Source organism: Atractosteus spatula, chromosome 20, assembly GCF_055471065.1.
Source record: "Atractosteus spatula isolate fAtrSpa1 chromosome 20, fAtrSpa1.hap1, whole genome shotgun sequence".
NCBI classification, from domain to species: domain Eukaryota; kingdom Metazoa; phylum Chordata; class Actinopteri; order Semionotiformes; family Lepisosteidae; genus Atractosteus; species Atractosteus spatula.
Window position 1 is genome coordinate 16,473,924 of NC_142725.1, and position 13,700 is coordinate 16,487,623.

At 46.7% G+C, this 13,700-nt stretch overlaps 1 protein-coding gene across 1 annotated transcript; it reads right to left on the reverse strand.

The window, feature by feature from the left end:
• Window positions 1-1,620: 1,620 nt before the first annotated feature.
• On the reverse strand, window positions 1,621-13,467 carry nmnat1 (nicotinamide nucleotide adenylyltransferase 1). Its single transcript, XM_088938498.1, has 8 exons — window positions 11,400-13,467; window positions 9,730-9,913; window positions 8,803-8,936; window positions 7,742-8,131; window positions 5,023-5,241; window positions 3,151-3,329; window positions 2,414-2,515; window positions 1,621-1,931 (listed from the first exon to the last, which is right to left on the reverse strand). The coding sequence occupies exons 1-8, from the start codon at window positions 11,515-11,517 to the stop codon at window positions 1,878-1,880; spliced, it is 1,380 nt and encodes a 459-aa protein (XP_088794624.1). The 5' UTR covers window positions 11,518-13,467; the 3' UTR covers window positions 1,621-1,877.
• Window positions 13,468-13,700: the final 233 nt, after the last annotated feature.

Consider the following 13,700-nt stretch of genomic DNA (forward strand, 5'->3'; position numbering starts at 1 on the left):
CGTCTGGCTTCTGTTTCAGCTGAGCTCTTAATGGCTTAACTGGATCAACCAGTTGCTTAATTACGAGAAGCTCGTGGTTTCCAGATCTCCACTCATTGAGCATTTAGGGCCACGTCTAAAACCTGCGGGACTGCGGGGTGACCAGCCTGGGGCTGTAGACCAGGGGCTCCCAGTCCGGACCCTGGAGCAGCACTGTGGCTGCTGTTTCCACGTTCTACATCTCCAGTGGTAATGTGTGACTTCATCCATCTGCTTGTTTGTTTCCACCAGCATCAGCACACAGCCGTCAACTGTCTTATAGCTGTTTGGGACTAAACAGCTCTTACAAGCTGATCAATTCACGAACAGACACAGCTGGGAGTGACACCATACTATCAGACTTCCCCACTAGGAGCCTTTTTCCTTCTGCGGAGGTCCAGGTTTTTGGAAGCCAGAATGGGATTGCAACCAAGTACAAATCTTTTTGCTCCTTTTAAGAGCAGAAAAAAAATTAAAATAATTTTTTTAAAAATCAATCCGCTTTCGATTTACAACTCGGCTGGAGCAAAAACTAAAACTCAGTGTTCCTCCCTGACCAGGGCTGGGACCTCTGCCACATTTTCCACATGTACAATCATCAATGTAGAAAATAAAGCAGAACACTTACACATGCAGAAAACATGAATAAATTAAAGGTATATATACATTTTCTTTAATCACATGAAACCATCTTCTTCCTTGTGACTTATCTACAGAAAAAGAGAGATTTTAGCAGACGACGCTAAAGATCAATAAACAACAGTTTCCCGTGTATTTTGGCTGTTCTCACAAGTCCTTTCCAATGTGGGGGCTAACTTCTGTCTTTGACCTGCTACAGAATTAAACATCTTTCCCTCTGCCCCCGCCCCCCCATCAGATTTAAAATTCCCCCAAAAATGCAGATGTGCTGTTGGCATGTGAACCGTAAAAGCTGTAGTAAGATTAAAATAAGATTAAGTACCTTAAACACAAGAGCAGCGATCACATCTGAGATGGAGAACAGTGCCCTCTAGTAGTGGTCAGTGCATGTCCAACACCAGGGTGTTTCTTTTCAAAAAGCTCGATTCCATCCATCAGTGACAGCTGGTTTTCACCTCATAATTAGTGAAGTTCTTATTTCCCCCCCCCGTTTATTGGACATGATATTCTGTTACAAAGCACTGCTCGTTTTTGCAAATAGTTAAGTTTTTACTCATGAAACTATTTGTTTTAAGCATTCATGTTTTGATTAAACAATTCAGTTGGTGAACGGCAGCACTGGGGGGCTGGGTTCAGTTCCAGACGTGGGGTGCTGTCTGTGTGGAGTCTGTATGTTCTCTCCCTGTTCACATAGGTTTCTTCCCACAGCCCTTCTGGAAAGGGGTTCTGTATGTTATGTATTTGTGTAACACCAGCTTCTTTTCAAATGAATCTGGACACCAGGGCCACCAGCACTTGCAAGCTATTTTAAATGATAATGAAAGTGATTTTCAAAAATAAAATCTTAATAAATTTAAATAACGTTGAGGGCACCAGGGACACGAAATGCCAAGATTCAGTTTTGCAACACAAATCACAGGATGAAGAGTTTCTTTAAAGATAAAAGACAGCTGCTCAAGAACATCAGTTGGCCAACACTTTACTGGCAGCTCCAGTCAGAAACAGAACGCTGCTGTAACTTGGTGCATTGACAAAAAGACTAAAATTCAAATAAAATTGGAAATAAAAGCAAAACATTTAAACAAAATAATGTGAGGATATAACATACTTGAAACAAAAACACAGGAAAGACTGCAGTGGAGTCTAAGGCTTATAGTCAAGCTGTATGATGGTTATGCTGAAATGCTTTAAACCTGCGAATCTATATTTCTGAATGATCATCAGGTAGCCTTTTTGTACACTTGTTTGCAAATCTGATCTTCACAGCACAGCTCCTAGGAAAGAGAGAGGGAGAAATTACTCAAACAGTACTTCTACCTGACAGCAGGAAGCTGAGACAGAAGAGCGATAAATTGGACAAACTGCCAATTGTTGTCCAAATGCTTTCTGTTGCAAACAATCCAAAAGTGGCATAATAATTAATAATAACTATTTCATATAGCACCTTTATATAGCAGCTTCTCATTGCACTATACAGTAAGAATAAAAGGAGAGGAGATAACAGAGCACAATTAAAAACAAGCCATGTAGAGTCTTATAGATGATTGTGAGGATTTTGAAGTCAACACAAAAATCTGACTGGAAGCCAGTGCAAAGTCTCCAGTACAGGAGTAATGTGATCACTTGCACAAGATCTGGTCAGGATTCTAGACATACTGCACTTTGTTCAGAGTGGAATTATATACCCCCGAGAGTATGGTGTTACAGCAGTCAATTCTAGAGAAGATGAATGTGTTGAGCCGAACCCTGGCCTTACCAAGTGGAGCTCGTCCCCCTCGATCCAGTGAGTCCACCCACGGTTCTTCTTCTCTCCCTTCTGCACACACACCAGCCGGTCGTTTTCCCAGGTCACCAGAGACTGGGGAGGATAGAGGCTGGGGTTTCATCTCCATAGTAACAAGACCATCACTCAACATCTAAGCTATGATTGTGAGTCTCTTGAAGGCTGGAGTTGGCTGGCCTTGCTGAGACCAAAACAGAGGAATAAACTACACAGGACTGGTGCTGCATCAGCTGAGCTTATTACATTAACTGCTGAATTTAATATATCTTAATTAATTGAGGGTACAAACCAAAGACAGCTGAATGCTTCCTTTAAGGTATGAGGGACTAGTCTGTGCTATTAGCTGCTTAATAGAATTTCTTTATATCCCTAATGGCAAAAAATGACCTAAGTTTTCAGCTATTAATGAGTTAATGAATTCAAAAACTAAATACTGCAGGACTTTGGCCATCCAGGAACAGCTGACAATCAAATGTTTTAACACTGAGTGACTCACATAGGCTACAGCTCTCCTGTACAAAAAAATCTGTGCTGGAGGAATTTAGGGGGCATTGTTGATCTACAACATTGCATTTGTTTTTAAATTTCCCTTAAATCCTGTCCAGAGCACATTTTGATGAGCTGTGTATTATTCATGCCTTGTTAACCTCCATGTCTTAATACTTAATTCAATTAATAATGACTTCATTCGATTCATGCCGCCTTCCCACCCTGCACTTCCTGTCGTCCAGGCCTTTGGTGTACTCCTCAAACTCTTCCCCCACGGTGAACGACGAGCAGTAGTTCCTGAACGTGCTGAGGGTTTTGATGGTGAAGTGGTCCCCATTTTGCTCAATGACCTTCTGTGGTTTCAGCAAGCTGGCAATCTTCCGCGTTGCACAACCAATTCCTGTGTTGAGACATCAGTCGCCCAGTTAAGACTCCACAGTGAAACAATGACATGATTCCGAAAGAGGTTAGTTTTCATATGCATCGTGTGAAAGGGTCAGAAATAAGTTTGAACTTTTAGAAGGTTCTCCACCTCTCCACTATCAACAGCTATGACTCCCATCAGAGAAGGAACTACTAGAATTACAGCACTGAGAAGCCACTCAGAGACACTTACAGGCTGATAAAGCTCATCAGGTTGGCTAATTATCTGATGCAACGTTGGCTTTTCCAGTTAATCCTGGTTGACTCCCACACCAGCTGGAAGAGGAAGTCGTGCCTGGCCATCTCGTGAACGGCCTGCATGATCTGATCCAGGCCAGCGCCGGGCACAGCAGCCCCCGAGAGGGCTCTGCTCTGCTCCCTGCGGTTCTGGGGGTTCTGGGGTTCCCTGCTGCGTCAGAAGCTGGACCTGCTATAATCGGGTCCACCGTGGCCTGTATGTGTTCGCATGGTGTTATAGCCGTGGGGTGTCCAGCAGGTCTGAATCGCATATGGAGCATCGGTTCCGTCACAAGGAGCTGCTAAGCGCGACCCAAGACCTCTGAGGCACAGGGCATCCGGGAGGGAGGAAGTCAACAAAGAAGGAGCAGGCGGGAGACAGGCCGCGCCCATGGCTGGGATTAAGCTGGTTTTAATTGAGGTCAGCTGAGTCTGAGGCCTTGGCAACTACGTTACTACGGAGAACATGGCTAAGGTGAGCCAAAAAAATACTTTTTACTAAACCAGCAAAAAGTTAACTTTTTCTAAAAAGTGCTCATGTGCGCTGTCCTACATCCAGCTGTTTCTCATAGATGCTCAGAGGATCTTATGTGATTGGAGGATAACTTTATTATTATTAATATTAATAATAATAATACTAAACAGCTTTAATAGAACACAAGAGCTTTGAACAAGTGATCCAGCTTCTATAGGAAACTTTAAACAGTGAGCGCACCAGGTCTCTAGCTCTGTAACTCCAGCTCACAGATGTCTTGTTTTAGATTAGAAGAATTTATGGAGATTATATTTAGAGTTTTATAAATGTACATTTAAAATTTTAAAACCGTGGCCACATTCGTTTAAGAAACGGAACGCCCCAATTAATTAAAGGAAATGTAGCTTGTGCAAACCTTTGGATAGACTTGAGCAGTTTCCTGCAAAGGCGAGATTTACAGTAAATGTTGTCTCGCCTACAGTGATTCACGCGTGACGGAGTTACACCGTGTTCACGTTCAGAAAGCGAATCAATGCTCCGTAGAAAACTGCTACTTTCCTTCTTCCTCGGTTCACTCTTGTTCTCCGCGTTTCCCGAAAATAGCTGACTGACTGCCTGCCAGGAGGAGATCGTGGGCGAGAGGTTTGGCTGGGAGCTAGGCCCGGGAGCGCACAAGGACCGTGTTGCAAACCGGGAGTCACGGATTGCTTGAGCCGTTGCCCGGTCCCCTGAGACACTACACGGGTGGTGACCACTTTAAAAAAAGAATAACACCCAAAGCAATTCGTGGACTTTTAAAAAAAAAAGTCATTTTAGTTTAAAAGTTTAAATTTACTTTAAAAAAACTGTTCAGCCTAAAGAAAGTTTCTTGCCTAAGAGAAAAGCACGCAAGACACGCTCCGTCCCGCTTTGCATGGATTTAAATTGCTGCCGTCGCTCGGCAGAAGACCCAACTCACCGAGCGTCGCCATGTACTTGTCTAAGTTGACGTTGCTGGTCATGTCCCATGTGCCGCTGTAGTCCGCCGCCATGGTGGTCCGGGAGCGAGCGAGGAGACGGTGGGGACGGGGCGGCGCGCAGAGCACGAAGTGAGCCGGTCCCGACCCGCAGCTCAGATCGTGCGGCTGCCCGGCGTGACGCGCCCGGCGTTTGGAAATCTGGGGGAAGAGGATATCGGCTCAAGGTCAGAGTGGGAAGCAAGCGTGCCCACTGACCACACACTGTGGCGACCTTTAACACAGACTGGGCTTCCCAGTAGGTAAAAGGTGGGGCAGGAACATCGTTTCACAAATCCATGTCGCAATCTTATTCCTGTTACCCTGTAAAGTTTAAATAGTAACCACCTGACCCAGAATGTAGCAGATTGTAACCATTGTATTTTATTACACTTTCCGATTTTGAATTCCATCCTGTAGCACCAGTAATTGTTTCATGTGAACTTGTTTGTACATAGAAGCAGCATTTGTATAGGATATCTGTATGAGTTTTATTGTGAAAGCCATATAAAAGCCAGGAAATAAAAACAGTATTTAACATGCACGCTGAAGGAGTGGTAAAGAATTAATCCATTTCAAATATTCCAGAAACTGTGCAGACGGTGTTCTAAAGGCTCGTTAAAAACAATGAACTGAAGACCCAACAGACTCAATTTTACTATTATTAAGCTTTATACGTCTCGATGGTATTTTAAGAGCAGCCAGTTCTGGACATTTGATCAATGTTACGGCTGTTTAACAGAGCCGATTTTCGACTAAAGGAATAGGTGGATTAAGAATGCATTCTCATTTATTTGGGACCTGTTTACAATGCAAGGCAATTTACTGGAGATTTCCAAGTGAAGTTTCTCTCTCAAGTGTACGACAGTTTTTTTTTAATGGGACACAACTCAAATTCTGTAAGAATACCACAGGTCCGACGTGAGATTTTAGTTCGTAATAACCAAAGGGTTCCAGCAAAATACATTTGAGCTATATCCATATCCATGACCTGTTTTTGCACGTTTATCAGCTCACGGTTAGTAAATTGATCTCGCTCTCACGTCTGCGTTTTACAACTAAAACTTGAAAAAGCTTTGCGAATTTTAAAAATGTAGACGTTAGGAGAGACCGTGATGAAGTGCTGCCCCCTGCTGTTCTGCGCATGTAGGACACCCAGGGTTTCCCTTTTTAAATCGATCCGAAGTCTCGCAGAAATCTCTATTTTTTAAAAATGGTCTGTAATAATTTGGAATTTAGGTTATGCTTTTATTCCTCATTTCCATTTTATTTCATTCTCGTGCTCTGGGATGAGAAGTAGGAGAATAAAAAATTTGAAACAAGGGTGCGAAACACTAGATCTTGGGCCAAATGAAATCGCTAATTGTCAAGCCAAGGGGCAGGTTTGCAAAATGCAAAGTTTCCAGCTCTTGAAAATTTGGAGGTCACCTTTTAATAATCAGATTTCATTAGCAAAGTACACCCCCTCCCAGCTAGAACAATAACATTTTTAATGGAAAAAAACTTGCAAATATTTCAATCAAGCAACTTGTTAATTGAGGTCTTAATTGGACTAATTAAGTGGACTGGAAAATGAAACCCAGAGCTGCACCATGTTTTAAACAGAAGCGTGAGGCAAGGAGAAAATGCATTTTATTTTTTCTGAAGGGGATGGAGCATAAACATCAATTATTAAATTGTTGGATTAAATAAAACAATTGCATAAAAAATCCCAAATGTTTCATCCAGCATTTGTAGAAATCTCACTCTGCCGCACAGACAGAAGTTCACATTGTTGGGTGGAATTTAAAAACAATCAACACCTTTTCATTACTTTCATCTATATTGTAGAAAATATTTATTTCTATCTTCTTATTCCAAATCTAAAATAAAAGCTGTGCCAAAACAGAAGAGCAGAAACACAGTCAGACTCAGCCACTGTCCAGTAGAGATTAATGATTTGAAAATACCAGCCTGTATGAGAAGAAGGACCTGTTATATTCTAAAGAAATGTTTCTACTTTGTGCTTATTTATGAGACTGTTATGTCTTTCCTGACCTGTTCACATTTATTTGGTAACAGTGGTTTCATTGGCAGGATCTTCTGGAAAAAAAACAGGAATTCCACCAACAAAAAAGGGCATTATTTTTCTCAGTATATTATTGGAAAATTTCAATCTCTTACACAAAGCTTGAAGCGTAAAAGGAAAATGTGTGTCACCCTCTCCTTGTTGCAGAATTCTCACTCCCCTCTGTCGCATCAGCTCTTCCTCTCGGTCTGGTGTCTCTCCATTCGGACGCAGGGGGCTGGGAGCCACGTGCCTTCGAACCGCACCATCAAAACCAGTCACGTCCATTAACCCAACTCCCATGCTAATCCTACCACCTGCACTACACCCCAAAGATCAGAACAGGCACAGAGGAGAGGATGGCTATTCAACTCATCATCCTCGTCTGATTCTCCTTCTCTACACTCCCACAGCCAGTCCTAGTTATACTGGGGGGAAAAAAATGTGACATCCCACCCCATGGACCAGGACACTTCCCCGGGACAGCAGCCCAGTGAGTCTGCAGCTAGGCTCTGGCACGGTAGATTCCATTAAATTCTATATGAAGTCTTTAAAGTTTCTCTTTGCTGTGGCCGCCTGGCTGGAGAGGGACTCCCCGCCGGGTGGCTGGCAGCGCTCTCGGGCCCGAGCGCTCTAGTCCTTCGTGTATCTCTGCAAGGGCGCCAGCACGACACTGGCGTTGTTCTCCTCGCTCTGCGGGCTGTACAGAGCGTGGCTCTGGATGTACTCGTCCACGGGCCGGGGCACCAGATACCTCACGCTCTGCCCCCTGCGCAGCGCCCGCCTGATCTTGGTGGCGGAGATCTCGTTGGTTATCCACTCCTTGACGATGTGGATGTGGCGCCGGTGCTCCCACAGGAGGTCGGACTGGTAGACGAAGCTCTCCGCGTCGCTGCCGGCCCGCGTGACGCAGACCACGCCGTACTTGCCCACGATCTCCGCGATGTCCTCCTGCTTCCAGAGGTTGGGAACGCCGAAGGACTCGAGCACATCCGCCCCACACAGGAGCTTCACCTGTGGGACATCTGGAAAAAAACAAGACTTTCAGAAAGAAACGCAAGTGCCGGCGGCCCTGAAAGGACCACGTCTCGTTTATTTTCAAGCAAGAGACACAAATAGCAAGTTAATGTCTAATGTGTGGTTGTATTTTTAAAAATAATAGCGATGCAGTAGTTATATAACATTATTCATCAAAAACTGAAGAGAGATCATTCCTATGCTATTTTAGCTTTTAAAGTTTTCAAATTTTTAATATTTTAAAAAAAAATGTATTTTTTTTCCTGTTCTGTGACATTGTTGTATATGTATCTACTGCATTTTAATTTGGATTAACATCTTTTTATTTTCAGTACCTGTAATGTTTTTATTTATACAGGTTTCAAGGTGCAGACTGGAACTGACAAAAGGTGCTCTATAAAACTGATTGATTCAAATAAATGAAATTAGTGCTGCAAAAAGTGACAGTGTGGTTTGCAAGCTAGGTTTAATGATCTATATTTCAACTTATATTTCTTGTAACCATTGTTTGTTCTCAAGAAATGCAGGGGACCCTGCTGTCTCCTTGAGGCTCAGACTGTGGCATTCCTGAAATATTTTTCATGCCTTATGCTCCCCTCCTGTAAATGCAACATGTACTGCAATTCCTTGGTTGTTTTTTGATGCTCAGGAGATTTCCCTAATTCCCTGCCCACATTACCTCTGCTGGCACAGCGTATCTGCTGCATCGTCATATCTCTCTGCGACGTGTTGCGCTTTCTCTTCTTCACAACTTTCGCTCTGTCCACCTCGTCCTTGTGCTGCCCCACTGTCATCAGCTCTTCATGGTGATGCCTGCGAGACGGTCAAAGAGCACATCTGAGAGGAAGCCTGTGTGGGTGGGGCGCCATCTTGGCTCACACCAAGGCCTGGCCTTGAGCCAAGATGGCTGCCAAGTGTCGTGTGATTGGAAGCAGGTGCTGAACTAGAGCCACCCGGGATTAATGAGTATGGAGCAATCATAACGAGTGGCATTAGCCACACCCCTGGAAGAAATGAGGACAGTCTAGAGAGTCCATCTGCTCCCAGCTGTATAGGAGGAGGACCTCCTCGTTTCTGATGGAAGAGGGGATGGACACCCTACTCTAAACACACACTAACAGAGAGAAGAGTGCCATATTCCCACATCAGTCCCTGCAAAGGGTCTCCGATGCTAGGAATGCCAGACTGGGAGACCCAGGAGCTGGCTGAAGTCCGCACATAGAATCAACATGGGTTGTAGGAGTGTATGAAATGGACTGCTGCCTTGTCAGTAACTCCAGCATTTGTTAAGGCTATTCCCAGAGAAAACAATCCACTGCAGAGCAATCTGAGCCATTTCAGATTTGACTGACTTTTCAGGCTTTCCAGCTACAAGGCATTGAATACCTGCATTACCCTATGTGGAATAAGTGTGCACCCATGTGTAGTTTTAATGTAAAAAGTATGCAGTTTTCCTGTTGCACTGGCATAATTTTGCACCTGCAGCGTGCAAACTTGAATCATGGTTCAATCTGCCAAGCAATCTTTTTTTTTCTTGCCTCCCCTCTTCTGCTGTTATCTCAGGTTGCTCGAGGCAGGTTGTGACAGCAGAAGATACTTGAATTACCGGAGAACCTTAGCCGTCTCCACCCACTCCGTCTGCTCGCTCTCCCAGGGATCAACCTCCACCCAATCAGAGCCCTCCACAGCCAGGGTGGCCATGGCAACGCGGTGCTGGGCCTCGATGAGGCCTTTCTTCTTGTAACCATCGCCAACCGGAGAAATGATGCCTTTGACAACTTTGTAATTCCCTGAAACAATCAATAACTCCATCAGTAAACACAAATTAAACACAGAAAAGCCAGACAGTTTTATCCACCATTTTCCCAAGAGCTTCTTCCAATCTGGGCTCATGGAGGAGCCACAGCCTATCCCTGCAAGCAACCGGGCATGAGTCAGGGCACACCCAGGACGTTGCGCCACTCACTCGCAGGGCAGACTCAGACACAAACACAAACACGCACACACTCACACCTAGATGCCAAACAACCTAGCAGAACATTTTTGGACAGTGGGAGGAAAGCTGAGCACTCAGAGCAAACTCGTGTGATCATGGGGAGAACACGCAAACTCCACATAGACAGCACCCCAGAACTGGAACCCTGGTCCCAGTGCTGTCAGGCAGCAGTGCCAACCCCTGCACCACCGTGCTGCTCCAGACAGTATTATATTAGTCCCATTTTGTGGCCTGTGCTTCTGGGATAGTCTCCCAGATTACTGGGACCTCAGTGATAAATAAACGGCTTAATGATAATGGAGGGATAAGAAAGATTAGGAAGATAAAGATCTAATAACAAGAACATTCCATTTAGCCTGTCAGTGCTTGTCATGTTTCCACACACTACAGCGATTCTATCTTTGCATTAAAGTGAGACAGAAAAGTTCCCAATAACTCCTCTTTTACAACATGCCCATTGATCCATTCTGTGAAGGAATGACTCGGAGAGAAACGTGACTTTGTTTTTCTAGTAATGGTGTAAAATCCATGTCCTGCTCACCAAACGGAACTTGAAAACGCATTAGGACATTTCTTCATTTCACCCCCATTTACCTTAACGGTTTCCTCCCACAGGGCAAAGACACGCTGGTGGGTTACCTGGCTTCTGGGAAAACTGGCCCTGTGAGAGAGTGTGTCTGTGTGTACCCTGAGATGGACCGCTGTCCTGTCCAGGGTGTGCCCTGCCTTGGGCCCACTGCTTGCTGGGATAGGCTCCAGCTCCCCTGCAAAACTAAACTGGATTAAGTGGTGAGAAAATGGATAGATGGAGGATGCATTTTGTGCATGAATCAATGCATCACATGTGATGCGATATTGAAATACATTTTCTGACTCCCTGAACACGGTTGAAAAACAGTTTGAGCAATTCTGGCACCTCCAGACAGTGCCGAACGTCTGTTCCTGAACAAAACTGCGTCCGGTTGAAAAGCAGGCAGTCAGTACATCCGGCTCGTTGGGCTTCTAAGAGGTGGGTGGCCTGAGGGAGCCTTTTAAGACATTTTTTTAAATAAGCCTTTTCACAAGCAGGAAAGCTTGTTGCAGATATCCATAACCCTTTGCATAAAAACGTGATTCTTGTTCCTAGTTTGAAATGTAGTTCCCCTTAGTTCCCCCTTGTGTTCTCTGGATCATGTTTCACGACTCGGTTGTCTGATTTCTGCCGAACTGCTGTGAGCTGGTGTTCCTGACGCACTGGGTATATTCTGTCCCTGCAGGGTGTAAAGCGCTAAGGCACGTACCAGTCTCGTGTAAGTAATCCCTCGCCAGCTCGAACATGCGCAGGTGCATGTTAGTGATGGGATTGAAGGATCCGCAGGCCACCAAGACCACTGGGGTCCTTCCCTCGTTCTGCTCCATGGCACTGCGGCAGACGACAAGACAGAAAAGCCAGAACGTTTTAAAGTTTTACCTGGGCTAAATAACAAGATGGACAACAGCTCAGCATGTTTCCCCTCTTTGTACTATAAGTAAAAGTTAAAACACATTCAGAAAAGAACTGCAGATGCTCAATATATAGACGCTTCACATTCAACACAAGCAATTCCTGCCACGTACAGCACTACATATCTATCCTTGCGTTATGACACTGTGCACCATTTAAAATTAATCAATCCGCTCCAGGAGACTCCTTCAAAGACACACTGGCTGGGGAGAGATCTAGGCTGGAGCAAAAAAGCAAAGACACAGGAACCACTGTTGCAGACTGACTGCTGCACACAGGAAAAAAAAAATGTACAGTACAGGGCATCTAAAAAATAACTAGTTATTAAAAGAGAGAATAGTGTGTCACCGCAAGCACGTTTTACAGACTCCATTACTACCCAGCTCCTCTCACAGTGACAAACCAGCGGAAACACAAATTGACCACGCTGTCGTAAGAACACAGCAACAGCCAAAAACCCTGAACCCCAAGAACAGAACCAGGTCTGGAGACCAGTCCGCTGCTCCAGTTGGAGCCGGTCAAGACAGCAGTGCTGGCTCTCCCCTACTCCGACTGTCCTCCGGACCCGGGACCGTGCCGGCGACGTGTGGCGTCTCTCTCCGCGATGCTCACGGGCTCTGCCCAGCAGGGCCGCGAGAAAGCCGACCTGCGCCTCTCGCACCCGGGGCCCTGCCCTAGCAGGAGCAGGCTGGGCGAAGGCGAGGCGGGGCGACCCAGGAGCAGTCCCTGGACACACCCCTGTGGCTGTGCGCTTCCAGCTGTCAGCCCTGGGCCACGCAGGCCCGGACTGGTGGAGACCTTCCACCCCAACACTGGCCTCTGGGTGGCGCAGCGCCGGTCACACGTGTGGCGAACGCGGATGAAACGGACTGAGGCCCTGGAGTGGTGACTGCGTGGGCGCTGGAGTAAAGGCCAGGGCGATGATTTGCCACTGAGGAGACATGCAGTGAAAGCCTTGGAAAAGAGTCCTGGTTCCCGACCGGCGGTGGGGCGCCAGACTGTCCCAGGTGCCCCTCCTGAGCCACTCCGGGACCTGCGCTGTAAGAGGTCCTGGAATCAAGGTGCGATGACCCCAGGCAACGCTGACAACCCCCCAGCAGCCCCACCCTGTGATGTGGCAACAGTCCCCCATCAACCTTGGGTGGCCACCCTTCAATCAACAGGTTGTCTTCCTGGGAAGCTCCAGGCAGCGGTCCCACAGAGCAGCAGACAGAGGCGAATGAAGGATGGGCAGCGCGTCGTGTTCAGTCCCGGAGATCTGACGGACAGGCGTCGAGGTGGTTACTGCTCGGAGGAGAAGGCCTGCCGGCCCAGAGGGAATCCGAAAGCAAAGCTGTACAGGTGCAACGGATCAGCCCACCGGAGCAGCAGGTCAAGAGCTCCATGACAGCTTGGCGACAGCGAGGAGCATGGCCTGCCCATGCAGGGAGAGATGTCAGTGCCCTGCTCACATGCCTCTCTCTCGCCCGCGGAGCAGTGAGAGCAGGGGAAGCAAACGCCAATGGCTCACCACGCCGTTGTGCAGCCGAGACAAGACAGCACCCAGTGCCAGTGCAGACGCACCGCAGGTCGCCTGCAGAACCGGAGCTCCCGGAAGTGTGAGAGCAGGGCTGGCTTCCTGGGTCGCGCCAGGGTGTGTAAACCGGCAGCCAAAAGGTGCGTCTCCGAATGAACTGCACCCCAGCGGCCCCAGCACAGGCTCGCTGGACACCGGCAGAACTTGGAGGCGAGCGAGATCAAGAAAATCCCTCGCCAGATGTTGTACAGGGGAAAAGGACGCGATGCTTCTGAACAGAGTAACTATTTCCTAAACGCGAGGAGGCTGCGCGTCGCAGGAAACACGACTCCATTGCTACCCAGCTGCCCTCACCGTGACAACCAGCGGAGACACAAACTGAACACGCTGTCGTACCAGCACGACAGCTACCGAAAACCCCCGGAGCGCGAAGAACAGACCCCTGTCCTAGAGGCCACACGCCGGCATGTGAATCACCCTGTGGGGGGGGGGGGGTGTTGGTGGGAGCAAGAGCACTTACACAGGTGCAAAACACTGAAAACGAGATTAGGGTGCACGCATTTGCTCTGTAGACCACAAACA